Genomic DNA, 13,753 nt, shown 5'->3' on the forward strand with positions numbered 1-13,753 from the left:
CCTAATAAATTAAGTCGAATTTTTCTTTACAGTGTTGCAATAACAAGATCGTAATCATATAAGATTTTATTGAATTTATTGAACAATATAATTGAGTGATAAAATATATATAATATTTCTTTTTTATTTTTATCTGAAGATATATATAAAGTGTCCCGTTAGTATTGTATAAACATCGGCGCATTCTTTGGTCAGTTTGAAATCGAATTTTTTCTGGGAAGATTCAGGCATTAATAGTTAAATAATTGAAAATGAGGATTGTTTTATAAAGTAAATTTCAAGGTAACATAAGATTTGTACATAAGTAATAAAATTATATTTATCAATTAATTTTTAATTTTATTTTTAAAGAATTGTATTTGCATAAGTTAATATTATATATTATTTAAATATATAATGCGAAAGAGAGGCAAGAGTGTCGCAAAAAGATATCTCCCTCAATATTTTCGTAGAATAGATACAAAATTAGCCAAAAGATATGCCATTAATACTCGCATGCGGTAGTGACAGGATATTTTGTGTAAATATATATGTATGTATATTTATCAATTGAATATTACAATAACAAATTCTTTACATAAAAATTTCATATAGATAAAATGTGCAAGAGATTACGACGCACATCTTAATTCTAAACTTCAAAATAAAAAATAAAAGAGAAATATTTATAACTATTCAATAATTGTGAAGCTATTGGTACGTAGCAAGCATAAACAGTGATAGTATATAATTTAACATTCTGTATAATACATTACATATTAAACATTGAAATCGATCCTCTGTCTTAGCGTAACCTAGAGTTGTAATTCAGACTTAGGTCGATTTATTTCCGACAAATGTATATCCTCTTTTAATGCCGTATGATATCAAAGTTCCAATTAAATGAGGTGAAATTATAAATTAATTTGAGGGACATTTAACAATCACGATAAAAACGGAACCACCAAATCCTCCTTGTGTTCGACCTTTACATCGCCTAATGCTGTCACAGCCTTGTTGAGCATTTCTGTAATCTGTATATTTGATTCACATATTACTTCTATTGTCATCAAACTTGTTACAGTGTTGTCAGGTTATTAATATTTATAATATAATGTATTTTTTTAAATCAATACAATGTCTAAAAAATAAAGTAAATCTTTACATTTTCCTCTCCTAAAAATTCCCATAAACTTTTTAACTTTCTAAAAAAATCTCCTATCATAATAACAAAACTCAAATTTATGAAGAAATACTTTAACCTGGCAACTCTGAACTTGAGTCTGCATTAGACGTTGACAATTAGAAATTGAGGATTGTCAAATTAGAATTCAACCAATCGAATTAAAAATATCTGATTGGACAAATTTTAAATCTTCAATTTGTGATCCTCAATCTCCAATGTGCAATCTGATATTAACTTTAGTTATAAAGACAAATGCTAAATGAAGTAGTTTCTCAAGTACTTACCAGTTCTTGATCTTCTGCAGCAAGTGGATCAGCTGCTAATATTCGTTCTGGAGCAGGTATATCTTTAAGTAGGCAAGACGCAGTTTCAGGGAGTTTAATTCGACCTGTTTCTATTCTCTTTGAATATGCACGAGATCTGTCCATATACTCATGTTGTTCTAGATTATGCGTATCTAATGCACCCACGTCTATGACATTGCTGTAAGAAAAGGATTGAATTATAGAATTAACTTGCAATTTTTTAATTTTTCTTAACAAAACATAAGTTAAAAATTTTTGTAAACAAATTATATATTTAAAAAATTGGTAATATAAATTATATAAAAGAAACCAGAGTCAAGTGAAATAAAGTTCCACTCACGCTGCAGTTTCATGTAAAATTCTATTCAATGCACTCTGCTCATCTGTCTTCTTAGGCACGGAACTTGCGTATTGGTTAACATAATCATCACTGCAAAGAAGAAAAAAATATGATCTTATCAGTTTTAAGAGGTCTGTTTTTTATCGCTAGACTGGACTCTACCAATATTTTTTTCTCATTAAACGTCAAATATATGTACATTGCATTTTAAGTACACAAGTATTTGCTAGTTCAGCCATGAACAAAAGACTTAAGATATTTAAAACTGAATGTCCAAAATGTCTACGCTTGATAAACATGTGAAATAGCCCACCTATGTACTCTCGGTATGTTTGTATTATTACTGACAGGATCTACGAGCAAATGCGTTCTCTCGTTCGCTTCTCCACCCTGCAAATAAGGTACATTGTAACAGATGTTGTGATATTTTAAATATGTAATCAAAATTATTCATTTTTATGTGTGTGCCATTTTCTATATTCATCATCTTTACAATTATAACACAAATATCAATGTATCCATGAGACGCAATCACTGCCGCTGAGTAGGCGTGTTAGCGATAATACTCGAGGATTGCCGCGCATATAGCGTTATAAGTGATAACAAAAGCACAGGCGGAAAAGCTCTTTTTTTCTCGCGGTTACTTTACCTGCGGCCCGCTATCCTCCTTACAGAGGCTGTAGCAACATCCCATGGTTGAAACCCTCCAATGTGACTTTTCTCAATCAGCAAGGTAGGTGCATCCGTTATTGCAAACAATCGTGCATTTTTTTGTTCCGGTAAACAATCGGGTGAATCAGCTGTCGTGTGTCGCCGCAAGATTCTCTACGTACACAATCATATTCCATAAATAATGGCAAAGCAAGGCGCACGCGACTATTCGCAGATACGTAAACTCAAAGGACGTGATGGATCCCGGACACACGCAACGTCCCTGGCGGAGCTTATGCCGTACTATTTGAAAACGTAACCTCAATCTCTCGCGCCGTTCCCGCAACGTCACGTAAAAGATAAACGATATTGAATTTTTCTGTGCGTATTCTGGTGGAATTTTTCCAATACACTAGCGAAAGTTGATATTTATTTGGTCGATGTAAATTTTCCTACTTTCGTAACTTTTAAAACATACAAACTAGCTACCAGCATGTCAGGCACAGGCAAGGTACGTTTGATAATAATATTATATTAATATTATTTTTGCATGTGATTATTTGCATCTGTTGCTAAATGAAGCGTACCCGTTCATCGTATTGCTTTTTCACTTTTTTAGGAAACAACCGAACTGCAAGCATTTAAAACGGTCCTTTATCATAGCGTGGTAATACTCGCGCTACCTGTGATATCTTTCTTTACAAGCAAAATTTTTCTATTTGATGGTACGAAGTATATACATGAGAAAGTTACAGCAAACACTGTAATAAGCTTGTAGCTATAATTTTTGTCACGTATTTCTTTCATAGAACTTTACACCCTAAAATATTCTGCTTAACTAATGCATTGTTTGCAATTTATGTTTAGGTATATTAGGTCTCAACAATGTGCCAAGTAGCGTGTATTCGGCTGGGGTTGCAGTGATCGTATTACACATTGCTTTAGGAGTTTTTATATATAGAGCGTACTTCGACGATCGATCAAAGACACCGGCAATTAAAAGAGATTAGTTTTTTATTATTAAGTACACCTTGGTGACCATACACTTAAGACATAATCACAGTCAACACATTTGTTTTCGGATAATACTAAGCGATATTGTAAAGTAAATCTTTGATGTGTTGTTACAACATTTATTAACATATTTTTCTGTACTTTCAGCTAGTGATTGGTTAAAAGCCAGTTGCAATTTGCTAAAATTAATAATTAGTACTATCTAACGCTGATTCATATGGAAATGAACTCTCACAAAGCAACTTACATTCCATAATTTTTTTCAAACATTACATATTTGCTATTGTATGCTTCAAATGTACGGACATCCATATTACAAATGTTAAAATATTACATATTTTCATGTACAAACAAATGTACAATGAAATTATGTGGTGCATAAAATATTTTTTGTCCATAATGAATGGAAAGTATAGATTATTTTTATCTGTACAATCTCATTTTTTATATGCAAGTGTCGATGGCAACACAAGGTTTCAATTATTTTTATTTGTTTATTGAAGTGAAAGATAGATGTCCATATTTTCCTTTGTACAGAGAGTTTAAAATTCTAATTTATTTAAATTCTATATTTACTTAAATTTAAGTTTAAAGAAAAAAAGAAATATTTTGAATCTATTTAAGCTTGTTTACAAATAAATGAAACAAACATGTAATTATTAATATAAAATGAGTATCGATTAATGAAACTCAAACTTAGTAGCCACAATATGGGAAAAAAATAAAATAAAAACTTTACCAAAGCATTAAGTTAAACAAAAATGCGTTCAAGTGCATTTATTCAAATTATTAACAAATTTGATTCCTTTATTTAGACCATAATAGGAAATAAAAATTGAGAATATATTAATTTTTAATATAAATTTATGTCAGATGCAAATGTGACAATTATGTTCCTATAGAAAATTGAAATTGAAAGAAGGAACTTGCTGGATACGAACAAAACATATATATATATATATATTATATATTATATTAATATATATATATTTATAACATATGAATCATTTATTTTTTTTTAATATGTGAATGGGTTTAGAGTAAATTTATCTTTATGTTTATATATATATATATATATAAAGATAAATTTACTCTAAACCCATTCACATATTAAAAAAAATAAATGATTCATATGTTATAAACTTAAGCGTGTGTATGTATGTGTATATATATGTATGTATATGTGTGTATGTATGTATGTATGTGTGTGTGTGTATGCGTGTGTGTGGGGGTGTGTGTAAAAATCACAAACATAATATAATTATGTGAAATATATAAGAAAGTAATAGAAAAAATACGCATTATATGTGGAAACTTTTATCATTCAAAAAAGCAAAATTTTTAACGTTCATATTTTTTACATCTCACTAATAACTATACTATACATATGTAATTGCGACTCTTAACTTCTAAACAAAAACGACGAGAACAAAGTTAGACGCAAGAATGAAATATGGACCGCTATCTTGCATATTCTAGGAACAACTAAATTTTCCACTATAATGAATTTTCTATGTGTTGCGAAATAACATAGTAATATAAATATCATGAGAGATAAAGAAATATTCTATCGTTGTGTAGATGCCTAAGTTGTATATGTACAATGATATATCTAGTTGAATTGCAATTTTCTAGAAGGGGATTTTTGCACTAAAACCAATGATTAAAGTTCAATTGAAACTTAAATGAACAAAAAAAGAAAAAGAAATTGCAATAAATTCTTGTAACATCTTTGCAGATGTTAATTCCAAAATTAAAACAGACTTAGCACAATGTTAATTAGCGAACCATTAATTTATTTAAGTATCGTAAATGCAACAATAAAAATTTGTGACAGAATATTTGCTGTCAATTATGAGAAAATGTTGGAATGAACAATTGTTTTATTAAATACATAAGATGCCAGCAATATTATCTAGTCACAATTTAATTTGGTCAATTAGATCTAACTTAGCACTCATTCTATACATTAAAAGTCGCAACCTATTCTTTATACTGGCAATAGTTTTCAGAATCCTTTTCAAAAATCTATTCTGTGTAGTTTAGATTTATGTGCATTTAAAAGTGTTAAACTTTACAAGAAAACCTGAAAGATTTCTTTTATGTATAGAAACTTTAATAATTCAATCGTGTCTCCAATTTGTCCAAATTACAATTATATTTGTAATAACATATCACGAATGAATTGTTTTCAAGCAAAAGAAGGATGTCTTTCGCATATTCTAAAAGTTTCACGAATTTAAACCATTTCTTTAGTTTTTGCGTGATACTTTTATGCTCATGATAGTATATATGTCATTAAATAGATTAATTCACCAGATTAATAGATGTTACAGAAAAAAAAGAAAAAAAATGGAAACGAAAAAACAATCGTGCACTGAAAAGAAATTATTGATTCAATTAAATATGTTATTAGTACTATTCAAATAACTATTTTATATCGAATCAATAATATGTACTACAAACAATATTTACTTGTGTGACGTAAATAAGTTGAATTGTTATTGAATAGTTATTTGACTAATAACATTTTTATTTGAATCAAATCTTTTTTTATCAATGTGCAATCAGACTACACAACATATCAGGCGCTTTCGAGACATAATAAACATGATGTATCCAAATGAAATATTCCCTCTTTTAATTTATGTAGATTCAATATTATTAAAAACACATAAGTTGCGATGACCGTTACTCAACATCCATTTTTTCTTCCTCCGTTTGCTGCTGCTGCTGATTAGATTGACTGTGGCTGTTGCCTTGCGCATTTTGATTATTCTTTTGTTCATCGGCAGACTTGTCTTTTGGTTTATCCTCTTTTGGCGGTTCCGCTTTAGGTTTAGGCTTGTTAAGAATAGGTAGTACCACGCTGTCCATTGACTAAGTAAACAATGAAAAATAGATAATATTAAAAGAAATTACTTATTACTTGTGATTACAATTGATTTTTTAAATCCTTACTAGTTTCTCGGCCCGAATTTGCGCCACGGTAACCGGCGGTTGTTGGGTGCGAAGCGTGCTCGCAAGCAGAATACGTTTCTCCTCCAGCCATGTCCATTTCTCTTGCACAGTTTTCTCAACTATTTTTATTTCTTCCTCCGTTAAATGAGAATATTTGTCATCCTTTCCACTCGATGTTTTTATTTGATCCAGGCCTTTTTTAGCCAATTGTAATGCCACTCCTAATTCTTCCAATGCAACAGATCTCCCTTCAAATTCTGATTTCCTTTCCTTTATTGGTTCCCCTTGAGACTAACAAAAAGAAAGTTGTGCATTTTGGTTTATAAAAATTGTTGCCAAGACAAACTTATGAGATCGCTGCTAGATGATCAATTAAATAATATACCTTCAAGCGCGTTAGTCGCTCCGAGTAAATCTGTCGTTGACAATCTTCTCCTTCTTCATAGAGCCAATTTTCAGTATCATCTAATGTATTACATAGCTGTTCTTTATCAGTTTCTGTAATGAACGTAGCTAATTCATCTTCGTCAGATAATTTAGCACGCAGATCATAAACATACTCTTCCAAGGCATTACGCGCGTCAACTCGTTCTTTTTCCTGTTTATCTTCAGCAACCATTTTGCCCTGTTCATGAACAAAATACGTGTAATTATATAATGTGATTCACTGTTACACCGACAAGTTTTTTTGCTATAATTAAAGACAGAAACAGTACAACATACATACAGGTTACGTAACTGAAATATATGTTAAACGATACGTACTTCTTTTTCTACTGCAGCATCGAGATCTCGTTGAGATAGTCCGCAAACATTAGCTTCGATGGGTAAATCGATTGTACGAATTGGAACTTTTTTCCTACTTTTATCATCGCCCTTATCATCTCCCTAAAACAGAAAAGATTTACCAAATGTTTATCAATATATTTTTTTCAGCATTGCATTTTGCACGAACCTATAATTAAAAAATCGTTTACAAGAAAGTTTATTATCCAATCATATTTTTCAATCAATTCCCAAAATTCATTTAGAATTTAAAACAAATTGTGTATACATAAACTTATATAAATTGAAAATTTTTGTCTACGCATGAACACTTACCTTATTACAATACTTTCTTGAAACGCTTTCTTTTTTATTTTTAACTTATGTTTACAACACTTTTATATATGTGTCTATAACGTAAAAATGCTAAACTAAGTAAACAGAATTTGTACAATAATAGAACTAAACTCGAATTCAGGTGATGACAAAGATGAATCAAGGATAATGGGGGATACACTTTAGTGTGTAGTTTTGAATTCGTATAGTGTTCATAATGTCTCATGTAAAGATGAAATGTATATGTATATATTGGTAGACTTTATAGTCTAAATATTCACACATTTGTAATGTACTGAATTGTTTTTTATTTCTCTATACGAATTGAAAACTGTTCAGTGTTGCCTGCCTTTATATTTTAGGAATATTCATACTCGGTATAAATGTACTTTTATTAGATATTACTGTCTCTTTTCCTTCTGCGACTCAGTGTATAGAATAGCAGAGCAAAGACAGACAGCACGGCTGTAACACAGCTGTTCTTGGACCCATATGCATTACTAAAAAATAATTGTTAAAGAATTGCATATCATCAGCTGTTAGTGCGATGTTAATTCATATTTTATAAAAGAGCAAGCTCAAACTTTCTCTAAATTTTTATAGTGCCGCTGAATAGCCGAGTTTGCAGAAGAAATCGACACAGGTTTTAAAACTTTGGGTTTAAGCTTAACGTCATGCATTCGATAATTCCAACAATCTACAAGCCTAGTTCACGAAATATGATGTGTAAAACTAGTTAGCTACCATCTACTCATATCTTAATAAAAGTTAATATGCAGAAAGCAAATGATAGAAATTTCTAAATTCTACGATAAAAATACAATTGCATTGTAAATTAAAGGTGTCAAGGGTATATACTATGTTGATAAATAATTTTTCTCACAATTACTTTATGAAGAAAACAAGAAATATGAATGAAATTGCTAAAAATAAAACGTGCGAAAATTGCGTTTAATGCTGTCAAATTAATGATAAGTATCGCTTGCGATATAAAGCGATTGCTATTATCGTGCATTTATTAGTATCATTGGAGAAGGCTGCATCTGATTGATTATTGTTTTAAAATAAGTGATAAAACTACTAACATGATAGAAGGTAAAGAATACCTAAATCAGTCGGCCCTAAATACGAAGGAATGCTTGCAATAACTCACAACAATGCAACGATTAAGAGCTTAGAATTTATCGCACACATATATTTCAATATGAATGCGTATGCGTATGGGTCCAAGTAGAGATAGTATGCCCCGTACCGAGCTGAACCAAGAGAGAATCCTGGAGGAGTAGGAAGGGGCAGAGCCCCCAGCACCTTTTCCATCATCGTCAGCATCTGAGTTTCGTCTTGTCTTATCCATGCTCACCTAAACCACAATAAACTCACATAGTCATGCACCTGAACACCGGCAATGCCGTAACATCACACACCAGAATATGATTCCAAACTTTAGTATATACTAGTACATGGAATATACACTAAAGTACTACTTTATACTAAATACAGTATACTAAAGTAATACTGTATATACTAAAGTAGTACTGTAGTGTATATTCCATATACACATGTGACGTGATATTTACTAATAAATCGAAATCGCGATACTATATCCTAAAGCTATCACTATTCCTCTTTTTCACAAGCTTTAAAATATTGCAAACGAAATTACAAACCTCTGGAGCTGGCGGTTCGTTAGCCTGTGCATCTTGATCAGGTTTATCTTTTTTATCTGTCGCTTGCGAATCAACATCCATGTTATTCTGTTGCTGTTGTTGCTGCTGTTGCTGGGCCTCTTCTTCTTCTTTCTCTTGTTGAGTTGGCTCGCGTTTTTCAATAAGCGAAGCCGACGCAATGGTTAAAATACCATTCAAATTCACTCTTACCTTCACCTTGACTTTTGCCGATTCACCTTCCGGCGTAGCCTTTACATTCTTTATCGTGAACGTTCCTGCGTAAATCGTAAAATATAAATATAAATAAGATATCTCTATTGTAAATTCTTACATGTTCTTAAAAAAATTTTTAATAAGATTAACAAAAAAAACCATACCAATATATGTTTGAGGATAACATGAAGGTGGCACGCTGTAACTAGCAGTTAATGTAAATGGACTTGTACGATAGAATGTCAACATTTTTGAGAATGGCACAGGATGATTATGCCCGAATACTTCCATTTCGCTAAAAAATAAAGTTACAAATAACATTCGATTTTTATTAGTAACAACAGAATACCGCAAATAATTGTACATACCCTTCTTCGCCTTGAGTAGCATCCCACGTCAGTTTCAAGGGATAAGGTTGTATGTCTGTAACGGAAAAATCACGGACACGCACGGCAGGGCTCAACATAGCGCATTGTAATGCGCAGCCACGAGCAACCGCTTCGTCTTGATTCAGCGTCGTCGATGTCGGTCGACCGAAAACTTCCTCCACCAAACGTTTGATAGCGGGAACGCGGCTCGATCCTCCCGCCAGTTCAACTGCATGAATGTCCTCTAGCTTCAATTCTGAAACAAATTATACATCTTTATTAGTAGAAGATAGAAGTAGCTTATAGCTAGGTAGAGTAGCTTATCGCTAGTGTGATCAAGCAAGATATGGATTCGATTTTCGATTTGTCATCCAGTATATACCACAGAAATACGCTGAGGGGTCACCATGGTCTAACAAAAGTTAAAGGTTGGAGAGATATTATTTGCAAACTTACTCGAATCCGACAAACATTGTTTAAGAGTTTTTTCAACTCGATCAAATAGATGAGCACATAGCGCTTCCATATCGCTACGCTTCATATCGCCGTGGACATCCTTCTCCTCCATAAAGCACTCGATATTTAAAGGCAGGGAAGTTGAATTAGCAGACATTTGTTTCTTCAGTTTCTCTGTTTCTGCTAGTAATCTTAAGTACGCCCGCGGATTGGTACGTGCGTCGATGTTGTATCGTGTTTTAAAGTCCTTACAGAAGTGTTCCGTCAAAATAACATCGATATCTCTTCCACCCAATTGACTATCAGCAGCACTTGCTAACATCTTTAATATAATAAAATAATAATTTACTACTATAATGAAATTGAACTAATGTAATCAAACGTTTGCGCGAATGTAGTGTAACAATTTTTAATCATGTAGTTTTCAATACTGACCTTAACTTTGCCTTTATGAAAGGCACAGACGCTCACTTGCAAGCTGGCGTTGCCACAATCCACAAAAACAATGTTTCTAGGAGGCGCCTCTGGCGCCGGCAAATCTTGCTTATAAATACCATAACATAGAGCAGTCGCAGTAGTTTCATTAAATAATCTTAGAACGTTAAGGCCTGCAATCTTAGCGGCGTCAAGCAGAGCCTGACGTTCAGTTTGGGTAAAGTACGAAGGAACTGATATGACACAATCATTAACAGCAGTTTGTAACGCTGTTTCGGAAATATCTTTCAATTTTGTGAAGAGCATAGCAGTAATTTGCTCCGGCGAAAAGACGTGTTCTTCTTCCAAATATTGTACCTAAAATATAAATAAAAAAAATTAGTATTAAAATAATTGTATTAAAATAATTTTTAACAGTATGTAGAAATCATGAAATATTATATAAATATAATTTTTGATAAAATACATTTAGTTTTACAAAATATAAATAATATTGAATCATAGCATCCTTAAAAGATATAAATAAGATATGAGTCTCCTCAGAAATGAGAGAACCTCTTGGCAAGATGCCTAAATTAAATACCTCCTTAATCATTGAATTACACCAGCAAAAAGCAATAGCAATTGAAATACTAAACAACTTTCTTACACAAAAATACTTGTGTTTTTTTTCTCCTTGTATAGCACATTTTATTTATAAAAGCATGAATTAAGTTTTAATTATATTAATTAAATTAATATAATTAAACCTCTCGGTTTATACTCTTATAAATATTATTAATAATTAATTAAAGCTTAATTCTATTTATATTGTAAAGATTATATAGAAATTTATTTTGTGTAACCTCATTTTTATACTTTTCATTATGATTGTCAAAGATATAATCTTGATTATTCTTACAAGCAACATTAGTATGATGAGAAATTCATAATTACTTTCTTGGTACTACACTTACATGTATACCAATGCTTCCATCCGCTTGTGGAGTTATTCGAAATGGAAGAGATCGCAATTCGCTCTGGACTTGTGGATCATTATATTTTCTACCTAATAATCTTTTGAAACCATGAATGGTATTTTTCACATTAGTCACCATTTGGTTCTTAGCTGCCACCCCGAGTATCCGGTTTTTTCCACTGAATGCCACACATGATCTAGAAACCACAAATATAAGGATTAGTTGTTACTTTAATGACATTGAAGTACTTGGAATATATAATATGTATCATTTGATTCCCAGATATGTATATTTTATGTATTCATCTACTGTTACAACTATTATCTCAACATTATAGAGATTATTCACATACATACTTCTAGAAAAATCCATTTCTTTGACTTAACTTATGTTTAAAAGCTCTAGAAGAGTAATGTTGTTATATTACTGATATCACAAATCAATTGAATGTAATCATACATATACAAATGATATAAATTCAACATTTTACATTTTATAGTTAACAAATCAATTATTAAACAATAATTTATCTAATATACTTAATATACAATGCAACTTATGACGCATAAACAAAAACTTGTTTGATTGGAGAAAATTATTCTTCGTGGGATGCAAAAGATCGGATAATCGCGAAGGAATCGGCCGTCGGCGGCCCTCGGGGGATAAATATAAGTGCGATGACAACTTCCAAAAGGAAGGCAAGAGAGAGCGAGAGCGAGAAAGAGAGAGAGAGAGAGAGAAAGTGAGTGTGTGTGAGTGAAAGAGAGAGAAACTCACGCTGGAGCGGGGCGGGACTTTTTGGGATATTCTGAAAAACACACACACACGAAAGTGAAGTGTGACAGCCGGTAGTGGTAACGAGATGCCTGTAAATGGTAACGCGTTCGATGTTCTAGAGAGTACGATAATCCGCGCGCGCGCACGCTTGCAAAAGTTTTACCCGCAAGTTTACCCCCATGCACATGCTTCTCTGGTCTTTGCGTACCGTTATGTGCTACTCGAAATATAAAATTAGAGAGATAAAAATCAGTACCTCGTCGCGCGCAAAATTAGAAGGGGGAGCGCGGCACGCGAGTCGATGATGCAGACACGTGAGGCAAGTTTTTTGTCTTTCATGTCGATCGTCGTCATATCCTTCGTCCTTCGGAGACAATCGAAACTCGATGGCGGTCTCGAGAAATGAGGCGAGTTTTTTTTCATTCATCAATCGCATTATTCGCAAACGCTCTGTAAAAGCTGCATTAAAACTAAGGCTGAATTGAAAAACTCGCACTACACGTTCTCGCGAATCTACGGAGACCAACCAATTCTCCTGAAGCCTATGGAGCGAGGTTACGAGACGGCGATGGGAGTCCGTATTCTTCCAAATCACGATGAAAATCCGAATGAAGGAGTAATGAGTATAAAACTCCGATATCGAGATCACGAAGGCGCGAAGGCCGGCACAGCGCGGCGGCGGCGGCGGTGGCGGCGGCGGCGCGGTGGTAGGCGAAATACCGGTATGCACGGGCGGCGAGTGCGTCGCGACCAAATGTTTCCGCCGAGCGGAATGCTTTACTCACGGAGTACTGCGAAGACTGTAGTCGTTGGCGATGGTCTCGATGCCACCGGCACGGGCCACGGCCACGTAACAGCTCTCGTTCCCAAAGTCGATTCCGATCACGGACATCGCAGCCATGACTGTGGTTCAGGTTGGTTGGTTAGTTCGCTGACGGTCGGTACTTCCGAATCGACACCTCCTGCGTACGACACGAGAGACGGGAACACGTCCGGCGCGGCGGCTCTCGTCGACACTCGTTGCTACTCGTCGACACTCGTCGTCGGGGGCACGTCGTCGTCGTTGTCCTCCACTTCCTCCTCCTCGCCACGCACGTCGAGAATCGCGTGAGTCGCCGATCGACTCGCCTTGGGGACTCTCGTCGTTCGAACGTCACCACGGCTCTCCCTCTCTCTCTCGCTCTCGCTCTCCCGCACCACACACGGGCGACCGCGAACAACGGCGAACACGGATAATCCCGATAGATACGCGCACGATGCTCTGCAGGAAGTATTCTCCACCAGCACGAGCACGTCTGCCTTCTGCTGCGACGTTCGCTTCAAAACTGGCCAATCATGGCA

At 33.8% G+C, this 13,753-nt stretch overlaps 3 protein-coding genes across 4 annotated transcripts; 1 reads left to right on the top strand and 2 right to left on the bottom strand.

The window, feature by feature from the left end:
- Window positions 1–514: 514 nt before the first annotated feature.
- LOC105197715 (ragulator complex protein LAMTOR1) lies at window positions 515–2,663 on the bottom strand. The gene is made up of 5 exons (XM_011164213.3): window positions 2,460–2,663; window positions 2,124–2,200; window positions 1,811–1,900; window positions 1,450–1,648; window positions 515–1,013 (listed from the first exon to the last, which is right to left on the bottom strand). The coding sequence occupies exons 1-5, from the start codon at window positions 2,502–2,504 to the stop codon at window positions 924–926; spliced, it is 501 nt and encodes a 166-aa protein (XP_011162515.1). The 5' UTR covers window positions 2,505–2,663; the 3' UTR covers window positions 515–923.
- A 13-nt stretch (window positions 2,664–2,676) lies between these two features.
- Window positions 2,677–4,237, top strand: LOC105197716 (vacuolar ATPase assembly integral membrane protein VMA21 homolog). Its single transcript, XM_011164214.3, has 3 exons — window positions 2,677–2,972; window positions 3,081–3,186; window positions 3,329–4,237. Exons 1-3 carry the CDS (start codon window positions 2,955–2,957, stop codon window positions 3,469–3,471), a joined length of 267 nt encoding a protein of 88 aa, XP_011162516.1. The 5' UTR covers window positions 2,677–2,954; the 3' UTR covers window positions 3,472–4,237.
- Window positions 4,238–4,776: 539 nt separating this feature from the next.
- Window positions 4,777–13,706, bottom strand: LOC105197714 (97 kDa heat shock protein). Of its 2 annotated transcripts, XM_011164210.3 has the most exons (12): window positions 13,198–13,706; window positions 11,633–11,831; window positions 10,677–11,033; window positions 10,242–10,563; window positions 9,786–10,041; window positions 9,582–9,712; window positions 9,205–9,479; window positions 8,790–8,897; window positions 7,202–7,324; window positions 6,822–7,061; window positions 6,437–6,727; window positions 4,777–6,355 (listed from the first exon to the last, which is right to left on the bottom strand). In XM_011164210.3, the coding sequence occupies exons 1-12, from the start codon at window positions 13,311–13,313 to the stop codon at window positions 6,167–6,169; spliced, it is 2,607 nt and encodes an 868-aa protein (XP_011162512.1). In that variant the 5' UTR covers window positions 13,314–13,706; the 3' UTR covers window positions 4,777–6,166. The 2 variants fall into 2 exon arrangements, with proteins under 2 accessions (XP_011162512.1, XP_011162513.1); XM_011164211.3 differs by lacking the exon at window positions 8,790–8,897 and having other exon boundaries at window positions 13,198–13,313.
- Window positions 13,707–13,753: the final 47 nt, after the last annotated feature.

The sequence above is a fragment of the Solenopsis invicta genome, chromosome 10 (genome assembly GCF_016802725.1).
Source record: "Solenopsis invicta isolate M01_SB chromosome 10, UNIL_Sinv_3.0, whole genome shotgun sequence".
Classification (NCBI taxonomy): Eukaryota; Metazoa; Arthropoda; class Insecta; order Hymenoptera; family Formicidae; genus Solenopsis; species Solenopsis invicta.

What these genes read in the sequence shown, in the direction of transcription:
- LOC105197715 (XM_011164213.3), bottom strand. Translation starts at nt 2,504, where the DNA reads ATGGGATGTTGCTACAGCCTCTGTAAGGAGGATAGCGGGCCGCAG. An exon ending in AGGAGGATAGCGGGCCGCAG is followed by an intron (nt 2,201 to 2,459) that starts GTAAAGTAACCG and finishes CCTTATTTGCAG; the next exon opens with GGTGGAGAAGCGAACGAGAG. An exon ending in AACATACCGAGAGTACATAG is followed by an intron (nt 1,901 to 2,123) that starts GTGGGCTATTTC and finishes TCTTCTTTGCAG; the next exon opens with TGATGATTATGTTAACCAAT.
- LOC105197716 (XM_011164214.3), top strand. An exon ending in CAAAATTTTTCTATTTGATG is followed by an intron (nt 3,187 to 3,328) that starts GTACGAAGTATA and finishes ATTTATGTTTAG; the next exon opens with GTATATTAGGTCTCAACAAT.
- LOC105197714 (XM_011164210.3), bottom strand. Translation starts at nt 13,313, where the DNA reads ATGGCTGCGATGTCCGTGATCGGAATCGACTTTGGGAACGAGAGCTGT. An exon ending in TTATCCTCAAACATATATTG is followed by an intron (nt 9,480 to 9,581) that starts GTATGGTTTTTT and finishes CGATTTACGCAG; the next exon opens with GAACGTTCACGATAAAGAAT. An exon ending in ATGCTGCAGTAGAAAAAGAA is followed by an intron (nt 7,062 to 7,201) that starts GTACGTATCGTT and finishes GTTCATGAACAG; the next exon opens with GGCAAAATGGTTGCTGAAGA.